Here is a 13,881-nt window from a genome sequence, read left to right as displayed (position 1 = left end):
GGGGGGGGGCAGGTAAGGCCCAACCAATATTTGGGACTTGGGGTTGGACCTGAATGCTGGGCTGTGTCAGAATGGGATGGGCCTGGCATGGCCCATCGCCACTCCTAAGTGGCGGTGCTAAAACTAGAATGATTGAACAATCCTGATTCCTAACCTTTGATCGGTGGACCTTTTTGTGATGAATTGCACTGATCACTGGTTATCAGTTTGGATTATGATTTTTTGAGCTTCAGTTCAGTGTGTTGTTTGGAGCATGACCATACACCATGGCTAGGCCCATCCCATTCAGACATGAATGTTCCCAATGGATAGTTTGGATTGTGGTATGTATCATATGGATAGGATCATCTAACGGAGAATACTGAGACATGACCTACGACATTTTGAAGACTGCAAATGAACGGCTTAGGTTACAAAAAAGGGTCCCACTTGTAACCTCACATACTAAACCCATTGCTTTCGGTGCAAACTGGTTTTCCTTTTCTTTTCTCTTTCTTTTTCTTTTTAAGGAGCGTACACATGGTCACAGTGCTTATAAGTGGAATCCCAACTAGCCCGGCCCAGGTAGGTTATCAACGATATGGCCAGATGATCCAACGTGGGTCAGGTTTGGGCAAGAATTCTTGGTTTGGATAGTAAATGGGTATTGGCTATTCTATTAGCGCCAATCCAGCGTGTATGATAAGCTCGACATTCCACACCAACTTAGGTAAAAATAGCCGAATGCTATCTTCCAAACGCCATCAGCTCTGGCTGGGGGAAAATAAAATAAAATAAAATGTGATACCCAAATAAACCATGGGTGGCTTTCCCATACACCTGCAGTGCCATTACGCTGTCAGTAAGTTGGTATGATGGACCAATTCCATGTGCTGGACGTTAATACTAACTGTTTGAGGGTGGTGAAACAAAAATTCCAACTAGAACAGCAACAATAGCTTTTATCCAGAAACGAATCAGCAGATAACAGGGAAAATGCGAGTGATATGATCCAATGGGATGCTGTCTGCAGTGTTCTTCTTGAGCTCTGGCTGGTTGAATTCACTATGGGGGAGGACGATGAGCTGGCCTCGGCCATGGCCCTTCTCTATAACCCAGCCGCTGTTGGCAACCTGGTGCTCCGAGAACTTGTCCAGAGAGAGACCTTCCACGTTAATGGCCTGTTGCCACACAAGACATTCAAGTAATCCCTTCCCGAAAATATGAACAGCAGCAAAATGGCAGGCCAAAGTTTTCAAGAAAATTAAAATTAAAAGAACGGAAGGAAAAGAAAAGAAAATGCCTGCATATCTTGCTTGTGTGTGTGTTTGTGAGGAAACTGCTCTTGCGCTTGCTTTGAGCAGGAGAACACAGAGCAAGGTGACTCCAGTAGGATTTATTGAAGAAACAGGCTAGTAGAGCAAGTAGGTTAAAAGCATAACAAAGAGGCACCGCAGCAAACATAAATTTTGCTGGTGCAGATGATACCGTATATCCAGGGCCCAGGGTTCCCCAATCCAGACATTGATCAGATGGAGCCCATCACAGATGAGGATGCCTAAAAATTCTCCCAGACTGGAAGATCCGGATCATTAAATCCTTGGCCATTTTTCAGTCGAACATGGATCCTGGATGAATCTTTCCTGTATATTTGTAGGGCACGAATGACGTGTCAGGATCATACAATAGAGAGAGATTCTGTACATCGCCCATCTACAGCAGGGCCCATCAGACCAATGGTCCATTCACCGACCTATCGACCCCACATGTAAAGAATCAATGCAGGAGACAGGACCTAATGTTTGACAGTTCACCCATTCAAAATGATGAAGAAAAAAGATCAATTATAAAAAGAAAAAAGTGAATCACTGATCTGGGTATTTGATTCTATGATTTAACACACAACAATTATGCAGATAGATTACATCAGATCAAAATGCAAGAACAGAAGGGATGATCAAAATCAAAGCCTACCTCTGCAAGTACAGGCCTGGGAACCTTCTGATAAGTCAGGGAAAGGACATGAATAGCATAAGCTTGGATTGCTTGTTCAAAACCTGCATTTTTCCATTCATTTAACCTGCAACTAAACAAAGCAGCAACAACCAAACACATGAGGCAGAAGATGGGATTTGTTACCTGGCACGACTTCAACTATACTGCGGTTCTTCGCCACCTCATCCCAGAACTGGCGGAATCTTGCCGTCTATGATCATAGAACAAGGATAAGAATAGCATTCAAACCAGTTTCAAGAAAACATTGCGCCCAGGGCAACCGGAGATTCATACCTCCAGATAGTGTGAGAGGACAATCAATGTCTTAAATTGCTCCTCCATTTGCTGTCAAACAAAAGATGGAAGAATTCGTATTTTGAAAAGAAGTGACCCATTGTTTAAATAAAGCTACAAATGTGACGATGAAAATCAACTGTTATAATTTCAGCGAAGGCTGAAGAAAAAAAAAAACACAAGAACACACTTATATCTACTGCCGAGAAACTGATATATGTATGATGCACGTTTGTTCCATTTGCACATGCTGAATGCTCTAAGAGCACGCATGACAGTCAGTTTCATAACCTAGAGGAAGAAGGAAAATACCACTCGCTCTGGGATTAAGAAGAGGCAGAGGTTGAAGTCCGGAGCCGGCATAGCCATGAGAGCCTGTCAAAAGAAAAGTAATTGAATTAAAAATTAGATTAGTTGTAATTGAGACTATAGATTTGCATCATTCATGTTCCTTGTTTAAGCATAAGCATCATTGGACCTTAACCAAAATCCGAGCAATGATCTGGCTGCTTATGCGCTCAGGCTCAAACTGTAAAGAGAGATAAAAACAGTGTTAGTGAGGAAAACAGAACAATTTTTATTCTCTAGCATTCCTCTTAATATGTTCCACATGTTAAAACAACACACAACCCAACTTGTTCAGCCCTGAGTCAAGTCATGCGAATCTGGGCTGAATCGGCCTTGACTTGCTCAAGTTCGGGTTGACTCAGGGTTCGAACCGAATCAGATCTGACCAAATCTGAGTCAACTCAGACGAGTTGCATCAGACTCGTCCAAGTCTTAGAAGTTAAAACCATGAAACAAACAGAGATATTAAGATGCATACACGCATGTGGGCAAGGGATAATGGTCCTAACCTGATAGAGACGAAGAAGGCAGAGATTTGCATCCAAACTGTATGTTTGTGATGAAACCTGAAAACAAGGATAAGGGAATTCACTGGGTTAAAAAATTAAAAAAAAAAAAAATTCGTGCATGCATTAATATAAGACGAATTACGCATGTGTGTTAAGAGTTAGAACTCACAAGGGTAAAAACAGTTTATTAATTATTGAAAAAATATAGGGTGTTGACTCTCAGACAAAGCAGGTGGCTCAAGGACCTCCCAATGTACTGATACATCTTTGCATCATAAGGGACACATCCGTTTTTTTTTTTTTTTTTTTTTTTTTTTTTACCACAATTTTCTGTAATTATTGATGGAAAAGGATAAGCACATGAATTTTGTTCAAACAAACACCCCACAACCATCCAGAAACAAAATAGGGAACCCCTTTGTCTCCGTGAATCCATTCAGCCTGGGGAAATGTTCCTCGAAAAGCAGAGGTTTTAAAAGAGTTCCATGCACTTTATGATCATGTAGCTTCCCTCAGGGCTTCAGCCCGTTTAGGCTCTTTACGATTGTCCCACAAAAACAAAATTGTTGGATCATGGGGAACATATGCACTGATCTTCCTATTGAACCCTATGTTATTTGATGAAAGATAGAAGAAGAAAGATGATCCTCAAATCCCACTTTTGTTCACAAAATGACTCCAATCTTCACTTGAACCTTGCCACAGCCACTTGCAATAGTAGTATTTGGAACCCTGCTCTCCCCACATGCACTAGTGCGGCAGGGGTGTGTGTGAGATCCACAACATCCATCCATCCTGTACATGCCATGACAATAAATCAAGCTGGTCTCATCATCCGGAATGCCATACATGCACATTGAAGGTGGGATGTTGGCTTTTATTAACCATCCATTTTTTCACAGACATGTTATTTAGGGCACTTGTAACATGGTTAGCTCTGGTATGCAGTAAGGGAACAAAAGGTAGGCATCACGCTACTTCATGACATGCTACGCTGGGAGTAGGATCATGTGGCCCCCCATAAATACTACTATATGTATTATGGTTATATATGCAATATGGTTGTAATTTATATATCAAATGCTTCTAATGTTGAAGCTTTGCTAAGCCCACATGCGTGTGCAATAAGGCCCATATACACACCACATATGCACCAGCATGGCATTATATGTCTAAGATGCAATTCATCCGTTAGAACGGCACCGCCATATGATACACTAGCACAATAATCAGGTTGATCCACTGGTCAGGTGGGCCACAGTTTGCAAAAACAAATGTACAGCCCCGAAAAACTTAGCCCAATAATCAGGCTGATCCACTGGTCAGGTGGGTCACAGTTTGCTAAAAAAATGTACGGCTCTGAAAATTTTGGCTGAAGTTTTCTAACCCATCCACCTGTTTCAAATATTTGGGCCCACATGCTGAGTGGACCAGACTTATTTTTGGGAAAACATGTAGAAAGTCAGACCAACCTGATGAATGGATTGCCTCTGCTACCTATGTGACATGCTGGCAGATGTGAGGCATATAAATGAGCTTTATAGCATTAGCACATGTACTGCTGTGCACTTAGCAAAGCTCTAATGCTATTTTTACAAATCCTGCATGCCTGGTACCGCATTACATGCTTACTAATCCATAAACCAAAGTATAAATCTCTACACTATAGATACTTTTTTTTCTTTTTCCTATTTTTCTGAACACATGTAAATATAAATTTAAATTACAACTTTTAAAATAAGAGTATAAAACCATAATTTGGATCAGTAAAAAAAATAGCAATTCAGATCACAAATGACACATAATCCAGTTAGCATTATTCAGCCTAGAAAACGTAGGGAGTTGACGATCAGGACAGCACTGAATGGGATGGATGAACAACCAAAAAATTCAGTTATTTTTGCCATCACACATCCTTCGCCTATTGTCTCTCTGCTCAATTGACATTTAGGTTGCTGCCCTGATTACCCTTGAAATTTGATCTCTTGTTCTCCTTCCATGATAGGGCAGCGATAAATTCATGTAGGATGTCAGCATCAATAGAAACTTATGTTTGCAACAACAGTTCAGCAAATAAACCCTCACAACCAATCATGTCTTTGAGATTTAAGGAAATTGTTCTAACATTTCGGGACATGCCACGTCAGCTATACGACACTTCAAATGAAACTGACCATGGTTTTAACCAGGCAAAAATTCCCCAGAAAATGGGAAGAAACCCCGACAAGGCCAGCTACTATGTGCATTTTCCACCCTTTTTAGATTGTGGTACTCATGCTGTATACACATGCCACATATGTATATCAACCCAAACTACCCAAACAGTCACCCCTCTGCGGATGAAACACACCCTAAAAACACACCAATTGAACATTCTTCATTATGCGAAAAGGACTGTTGAATTTGGATTACTGATGGTTTTTTCTTAAATAATTCAATTCCTTCCCAACTGTCCACTTGATGGCCACCAATTAGATAGCTGGGGCTGCCCAATAAATGTAACTGCTTGATCAGTGACAGGGCCAACAACCATATGGTCTGGATCAAGATACATCCAGGCAACTCGTATAGTGGATCAATCACCGCTATTCATAAATGCTCAGCAAAGGTTGCATTTGTCTAACCCAGCCCCAAGATCATTATCAAACGTTCCAGATTCAGGACAACTGCTTCTTGGATATTGAGAGGGAGGGTATCGTTCGTCATTCCTACAACCCCGAAGATGCAGCACACCAAGCACGGGAGATTTTTGGGCAAGGTACATCCATTGTGGGACCCACCAGATCAAAGGTCCGGATCCCCATGCTACATGGGCCACACTTGTACAAACCAAAGGTCCAGTATATAGCTCATCCGTCGTTAAAAATATGGGAACTCTGTTTTATATGGCATTGGACATTTCAACTGGAAATCTCCAAACCAGGCAATATTTCTACTCAAAATCTAAGGAAAAACAATCAAAGATGTTTTTTTAAAAAGTTAAAAAGAAAAAGGAATCCGGAGTAGTGAAGGGAAAATCGATGAAAGATCAGATGGAGTTGTGATGAGATGATTGAGAAATATATCGATCTTGCCTGTTCATTGACGTAGTTCTCGAGTTCGGGAAGGATGTCAGGATTGTACGGATTCACGGCGACCAGCTGCTCCACCGTATACGACATCTGCTGCGGATTCTCTCGCTCTCTTCCCATTGCAGAGATTTGCGGAACTCCGATCAAAGAAACCCTAGAAATTGCAGAGAAGATAGAGCGTTTGGCCTTTCACTGATAGAGAATGGAGAAAGACGAGGGTTCGGGCTTTCGGTCGGAAAGGGGAAGCGGACTGCGTACTGAGTAAACTCTGTGGGGTCCACCGTGACTTTTCGTATTTTATCCACTCCGTCCATCCATCTTATCAAATAATTTTAAGCCTTGAGACCAAAAATAAAATATATCTAAAGTTTAAGTGGACCGCGCAACAGGAAACAGTTTGAATTGAACTTCTACCGTTGAAAATTTGTCGGGCCATAAGTTTTGGATCAAAATGATATTTGTGCTTTCCCTTCATCCATGTATGTGTTATCTCATGAACAGGTTGGATGGCAGATAAACATCACTATACACCCTAGAAAGGTTTTAACGGTGGAAATCATCATTCCCATAGTTCCCTGTGGTATGGTCCACTTTAGTGTTAGAGAATCTTCAATTTTGGGATCAACGCCTAAAATGAGGCATGGGAACGGTTGGACGGCGTGGATAAACTACAAACATTTACTGTGGGCCCATCAGAGTTTACTCCGTACGAAAAAAGCTTGTTGAGTAACTCGGTACGTAATCAGATTTCGGAAACAGAGGCGCGCGGCATCGGTGGATCCCTGCCTGTGGGACGCACCGTGATATATTTACCTTACATCCGTCCATCCGTTTTGAAAGCTCATTTTAGAGAACGAATCGAATCTCATGTGGACCACACCACAGGAAAGGGTGGTGATTGATCATTAAAAGTTTTGGATCAAATTGATATTTGGGACCTTATCAACATGTGAAATAAACATTCCAGTGGCCCCAAAAGGTTTTTAATGGCAGTTATTTAATCACTGGTGTTTACTGTGGTGTGGTGTACCTAAGATTTGGATGTAATTCATTTGGGATCATGCCCTTAAATGAGGTGTCAAGACAGATGGACGGCATGGATGTTAGTACATACATCACGGTGGCCCCACAGGGATGCCCCGAAAAAGGGTGGAAAAAAAAAAAAAAAGAGCCCCAGAGGAGATTTTATTACGGTGCTCCGGCTTTGTAGCATGGCGTTACGAGTTTGTATTTGTTGCAAGTGGGGGATACAATTGAATGATCTGGACGGTATATACCCTGATGGCAAAAATGCTAACCCTTCAATTGACGGTTCTAGAAGAAAAAGAAAATACAGTCACTGTGCAGACAAAATCACAAAAGTCATATGTTTTATACGGCTGGGATCATCCTATCTAGATTTTTGGTGCATGGGACATCCACGGTGTGGCCGTTCGTATCAACGGTTTAGATCAAAGAACCATTAGCTCAGTTGTACGGACCGAAAATTGAGACGGTCGGTTTTCGAGATCAGGGTTCTTTGGAGATAAACGGGCAACCTAACCCAGCCCCGCTTGCCCAGCCTCGTATCGTATGCCCAGGGCTTGAGCCCTGAAGCCAGGGGACGCGGATTGCGTCCTAACCCTGCCCGTCTCTAGCCACGAACGGGCAGTTCTGTAGGCAGGCCCACCGTGATTTATCTGTTTATCCAGGCCGTCCATCCCTTTTCTTATATTATTTTGAGGTATGTGCACAAAAATGAGTCAGATCTACCGATAAAATGGACCACACGAAATAATAAGCTAGGGTTGCATTTAATTAAATGCAGGTCACATAAAATGTGAGAGTCATCCGTGGTGTGATCCATTAGATCGTTGGATCTGCCTCATTTTTGTGCTCATCCTTTAAATGATAGGAGAGAAGGGATGCACAATATAGATAAAGAGATACATCACGGTGGGCCCGCCAACAGAACTGCCCGTTCGTGACTAGAGACGGCGGGGGCAGCACGCAATCCGCGTCCAAAACTAGGCCTTATGACTGGGTCCGGGCTGGAATGTGGGCCCACCGTTCGGCCAGGCAAACATCCAATCTCAAGTGAGTCATTATAGAAGATCATTTGGCAATCTAAAGGCAATCATGAGGTCCCTATTCAACGTATGTGCTCAGCTAAAAAGGGCCACATTCCTTTCAACAAAACCATCCATATGATGGGTCTTGCAATGGACGGAGGGGATATAAAGATGTCATTGGGACAGGCTCAGAATAGGAATATCAATATTTTGAAGAAAGCCGGCTAGTCAGGCCCAGCCCAATAGTTCAAAGGCGGATGCCAACCTCAGGCCCAGTCCAGATTGTTCAAGAGAGGAAGAAACCTCAGCCCAGCCCAGACAGCCCTACCAGTCGGGAAACGGATTGGCAACTCCCTCTCCACCAGCCAATGGCTGATGGTCGGTGCTCTGTGGGCCCCACCATGATGTATGCATTTTCATCCATGTCGTTCATCTATTTTTCTAGATCATTACGGAATGGGACCAGAAATAAGTTATATTCCAATCTCAAGTGGACCACATTATAGGAAATAGTGTTGAATGAATGTAGACCATTAAAAACTTTTTGGTGGCCATAAAAGTTTTGGATCAAGATGATCTTTGTTTTTTCCCTTCGTCTGGGTCTATATGACCTAATCAAAAGATTAGATGTCAAATAAACAGTACAATGGGCCTTAGGAGGATTTTAAAGGTGGATATCCAATCACTATTGTTTTCACGCGGTGCAGTCTACCTTAGATTTATATACCTCTCATATTTGGTATAAAGCCCTAAAATGATATTTAAAAATGGATGAAAGAATGGATGAAACACATACATCATAGTGGGGGCTACCGAGCACCAACCACCAGCCACCGCGCTGGTGGCGGGGAGTAGCCAATAAGTTCTCTAAAAGTGGAGGGTTTTTTACTACTGTGCAGCTCACCTTTTAAACCCCCCCCCCCCCCCCCCCACTTCCGAGACTAAACCAACTATGTACGGATACACTATTTGGATACAAAAATACCCTTGCATTCACGATGGTACCGTGGAGCCACTGTCTTGTCCACGATAGCACCGTCTAATTCCAGAAAACAAGGTTGAAGGCCATAGCCAAAGCCCTATGGATACAAATTATAACCGTTGCAAATTATAACCGTAGCAATGGGCAGTGTAGCCATGAGTGAACCTAACGTGAAATCGAACAATCCTAACATGAAATTGAGCGACCCTAACATGAAATTCAACGAACCTAATCTGCCTAACATGAAATTCAACAATTCTAACATGAAATTCAATGAGCCTCAAAGGAAATTGCGCGAGGCAAACATGAAATTCAACGAGCCTTAAGGGAAATTGAGCGAGGCAAAAAGGAAATTAAGCGGGGATAACATGAAATTGAGCGAAGCAAATATAAAATTGAACGAGGCAAAGAGGAAATTGAGCGAGGATAACATGAAACTGAGCGAGGCAAACATAAAATTTAGCGAGGCAAACGAGAAATTGAGTAGGGCTAACATGAAATTGAGCGAGGCAAATTAAAAATTGAGCAACGCAAAGAAAAAATTGAGCGAGACAAATATGAAATTCAGCGAGGCAAACATGAAATTCAACGAAGCTCAATGGAAATTGAGCAAGGCAAACAAGGATTTCAATGAGACAAACAGGAAATTCAGCGAGGCTTAAAGGAAATTGAGTAAGGCAGATATGAAATTCGACGAGGCTAATAGGAAATTAAGTGAGGCAAATACGAAATTGAGCAAGGCAAATATGAAATTCAACAAGGCAAACATGATTTCGGCCAAAAAATAGTAAGTGTCTATTTTGGCCTAACCAAGTTATTCTCCAAACTTTTCTAAGCCTTTTTCATGTCGAACATGACTTACACAACTCAAATGATCAAAAGTTATACTTAAACTAAAACTTACTATTTATAGTAAAAGTAAAATTAAACATGACTTTTGACTATTGATATGATGAAATCCAGCAAACCCAGCATGCGCAACCCAGCGTGGTTGGCTTAAGTAGGTCCTCATACCCTAAAATCATATATAACATGTCAAAAACTCATCCATGTTTGCAAGATACAATTGATTTAAGGTTCCGATGGTCTAGATCATTTTAGTATCTGATTGGGTCTTCTTTAATCCATCTTTGAATTTCCTGTTTGCATCGCTCAATTTCCTCTTTGCCTCGCTCAATTTCCTATTTGCCTCGTTAAATTTCATGTTCACCTCGCTCAATTTCCTTTGTGCCCAGTTGAATTTCATGTTAGCCTCACTCAATTTCCTTTTATGCTCGTTGAATTTCATATTTGCCTTGGGGAATTTCATGTTAGCCTTGTCGAATTTTCAGTTTGCCTCATTGAATTTCCATTTTGCCTCGCTCAATTTCGTGTTTGCCTCATTCAATTTCCTCTTAGCCTCACCCAATTTCCATTTTACCTCGCTTAATTTCATGTTAGCCTTGCTCAATTTCCAGTTTGCCTCACTCAATTTCTTCTTTGCCTCGCTCGATTTCTAGTTTGCCTAACTTAATTTTTAGTTTGTCACGCTCAATTTCCTCTTTGTCTCGCTCAATTTCATTTTATCTGCGCTTAATTTCCAATTTGCTTTACTCAATTTCATGTTTGCCTCGCTCGATTTCTTCTTTGCCTCGCTTAATTTCATGTTTGTCTCATTCGATTTTCTTTTTGCCTTGCTCAATTTCCAATTTCCCCCTCTCAAATTCAAGTTTATCCTGCTCAAATTCCAATTTGCCTCGATGAATTTCATGTTTGTCTCGCTCAATTTCTAATTTGCCTCGCTCGATTTCCTCTTTGCCTTGCTCGATTTTCAGTTGTCTCGCTCAATTTCAAGTTAGCCTTGCTTAATTTTCATTTTGTCTCGCTGAATTTCATGTTTGCCTTTCTAAATTTTCAGTTTGCCTTGCTTAATTTCATGTTAGGCATATTAGGCGCGTTGAATTTCATGTTAGGGTCGTTCAATTTCATGTTAGGGTCTTTCAATTTTATGTTAAGCTTATTGAATTACTTGTATTTGTATGTAGTCGTCGTTATAGAAAATGGCTACGGTTGAGATCCGTAGCCAATGAACGAATGACTATGAATGTTAATAATATCCACGGAAATAGTATCTACGGTTATAATCCGTAGCTAGAGGTATTTAGCTATTCGTAGCCATTGAACAATGACTATGAATGTTAATAATATCCACGGAAATCCTAGCTACGGTTATAATCCGTAGCCAGAGGTGTTTAGCTAGCCCTCTCCAAATGTTGGACGGTGATATCCACTGTTCCACGGAAGACATTACAGTCTTCCGTACAATTTTATTTAATTTTGAAAGGTAAAGTTTGGGAGGGCTTAGAAAAGCCGCCGGGTAAAAGGTAGGATCTACGGTGGTAAAAAACTCTTACCAGTGGGTCTCGTGGGCATTCTTGCCATCAGAAGAAAGATCGGATCCTGATGCATCAGGTTGGGAATAATGTCCCCATGCTCCAAATTCTTGCATGAGAAGCATGTGGATGGGTGATCCAGACCGCTGATGTAGATGGTTCTCGTAGTGGATGGTGGATGCCACAAGAATTTTCTGAATTTCGAGTCACTCAATACCAAAAAGCCTCATACTCAACTACACAGGTAACGTGGACGCAAGGAGCACCAGAAACACGTGTTTGAGTAGGGAGCCAATTTCGTGCAGCCCCCGCCTCACCCAAGACGGTGCGGCCCTTACCATGGGGCCCACATTGATGTATGTATTCTACAACCACACGGTCCACCGGTTAGATCATTTTAGGGCGTGAGCTCAAAAATGATGCAGGTCCAAATCTCAGGTGGACCATGATATGAAAAAACAGTGGTGATTGAACATCCCATCATTAAAAACTACTTAGGACCTACTGTAATTTTTCTATAATATTTATATATCATCCAGATTGTTGATAAGGTCACAAAAACCTTGATGAAGGGAAAAAAATGAATATCAGCTTGATTCAAAATTTCTTGGGGCACAAAAAGTTTTTAATGGTCAATGGCTACTGTTTCTTATGATATGGTACATCCGAGATCTGGATATACTTAGTTTTTAAGCTGTTAGTATAAAATATTCTATAAAAATAGATGGACGGCGTTGATATAGAATACATACATCAAGGTGGGTCCCACGATAAGGGCGGCACCGTCTTGGTTAGGGCCGGGGTCGCACCTAATCCGCTCCTGTTTGGCTGATGCCTAGATTCTCGTCCCCACAAACGACAACGCTAGAATTCGGTGCTGGTCGGTGTCGAAAAAGCTCCGTGGTCCAACATGGTATATCCGTCTTATCTCTTCGTCATTGGAGCCCAAGAAAGTAGGGACGCGGATTGCGTGGTGTGACACATACCACCGACCTCCATGGTGTATTGACGTGGCAAGTTTCTGTTGTCCTCAACATCATGTATGTGTTATATCCACACCATCCATCCATTTATAGAGATTGTTTTAGAGCATGATACTCACAAGTGGACCACACAATCGAAAGCACGGGACAATGAGGCCTACCGTTGAAAAATTTTTGAGGGCAAGAGAAGCATTGGATCAAAAAGATACTGGTATTTTCCCTTCATCCTTTTCTTCGAGATCAAGTGAACGGGTTAGATGGCCAAAAAACATCATGGTGGGCCTTCGAAAGTTTTCAACGTTGGTCCTCATTGTTCCCACTACTGTCTTTGGTGTGGCTCACTCGTGCTTTTAATCTACCTCGTTTTAACTAATACCCTTAAATGGTCTCATAAATTTGATGAACGGTATGATGTAATACATGCATCATTTTAAACCCCACATAAATTTTCCACGTCAAACCACGATGGAAGTCGGTGGTACGTGGCACACCAGTCAGTCCGCTTCCAGAGAAAGTAGGGGGCGGGCTATGTTTACCCAGGTGACACGTTAATGAGTATTGCCCTCACCATGGGACCCACCTTGATGTATGCGCTGTGTATCCGAGCCGTTGATTAATTTTTTCCACCTCATTTTAATGCATGGCCCCCAAAAATGAAGCAGATCCAAATTTCAAGTGGACCATACTTATAGGAAATAGTATTCGTTGAACACTCACCGTTTAAAACTTCCCAAGGCCTCTGGAATGAAGGAAACTCAAACATCTACTTATCCAAAACTTGTCGCCTCAAATAAGGTTTTAATGGTAAGCATTTAATCCCTATTGTGTTGTTCATTTTATATTTGGATCTACTTTATATTTTAGATTATATCTCAAGTTATCTAAAAAAAAAAAAAACTAATGGACGGCATGGACAGCGCAGTGGGCCCGTCGTCAAAGCAACACGGATTAAAGTGTCCCTTAATCTGCTCCCAACAATGCACAAGTCATCTCTAAAATACTTGGCTTACATTATAATACTATTTGGGCCACAGCCGTTCAAGATAAATGACGGTTGCATAAAGTGATCAATGATCAAATTATGTGGAGTGGTCAGCCATGCCACGGTGTCTACTCGGCTTTAAGGGGGTGTTTGGCGCATGGAATTAGATGGTATTAAGTGAGATAGAATTGTTTTTTTAAATAAATGCACATGTATATATGGATTGTCTCTTATACCATGGGAGTAAGCTATTCACATTAGTGTTTGGATAATGTATGATGTAGGGCTTAAATACATGTTTTGATTCATGTATTA

General features: G+C 41.5%; 1 protein-coding gene across 1 annotated transcript; it reads right to left on the bottom strand.

Annotated features, from left to right (window-relative positions):
* Window positions 1–764: 764 nt before the first annotated feature.
* LOC131251791 (eukaryotic translation initiation factor 3 subunit K-like) lies at window positions 765–6,431 on the bottom strand. Its single transcript, XM_058252748.1, has 8 exons — window positions 6,200–6,431; window positions 3,126–3,182; window positions 2,747–2,797; window positions 2,581–2,643; window positions 2,269–2,319; window positions 2,119–2,185; window positions 1,954–2,036; window positions 765–1,160 (listed from the first exon to the last, which is right to left on the bottom strand). The coding sequence occupies exons 1-8, from the start codon at window positions 6,314–6,316 to the stop codon at window positions 957–959; spliced, it is 693 nt and encodes a 230-aa protein (XP_058108731.1). The 5' UTR covers window positions 6,317–6,431; the 3' UTR covers window positions 765–956.
* Window positions 6,432–13,881: the final 7,450 nt, after the last annotated feature.

This window comes from Magnolia sinica, chromosome 7 (assembly GCF_029962835.1).
Source record: "Magnolia sinica isolate HGM2019 chromosome 7, MsV1, whole genome shotgun sequence".
Lineage (NCBI taxonomy): Eukaryota > Viridiplantae > Streptophyta > Magnoliopsida > Magnoliales > Magnoliaceae > Magnolia > Magnolia sinica.
The sequence above is the reverse complement of the archived record's forward strand: the minus strand, read 5'-3'. Positions and strand labels throughout refer to the sequence as shown.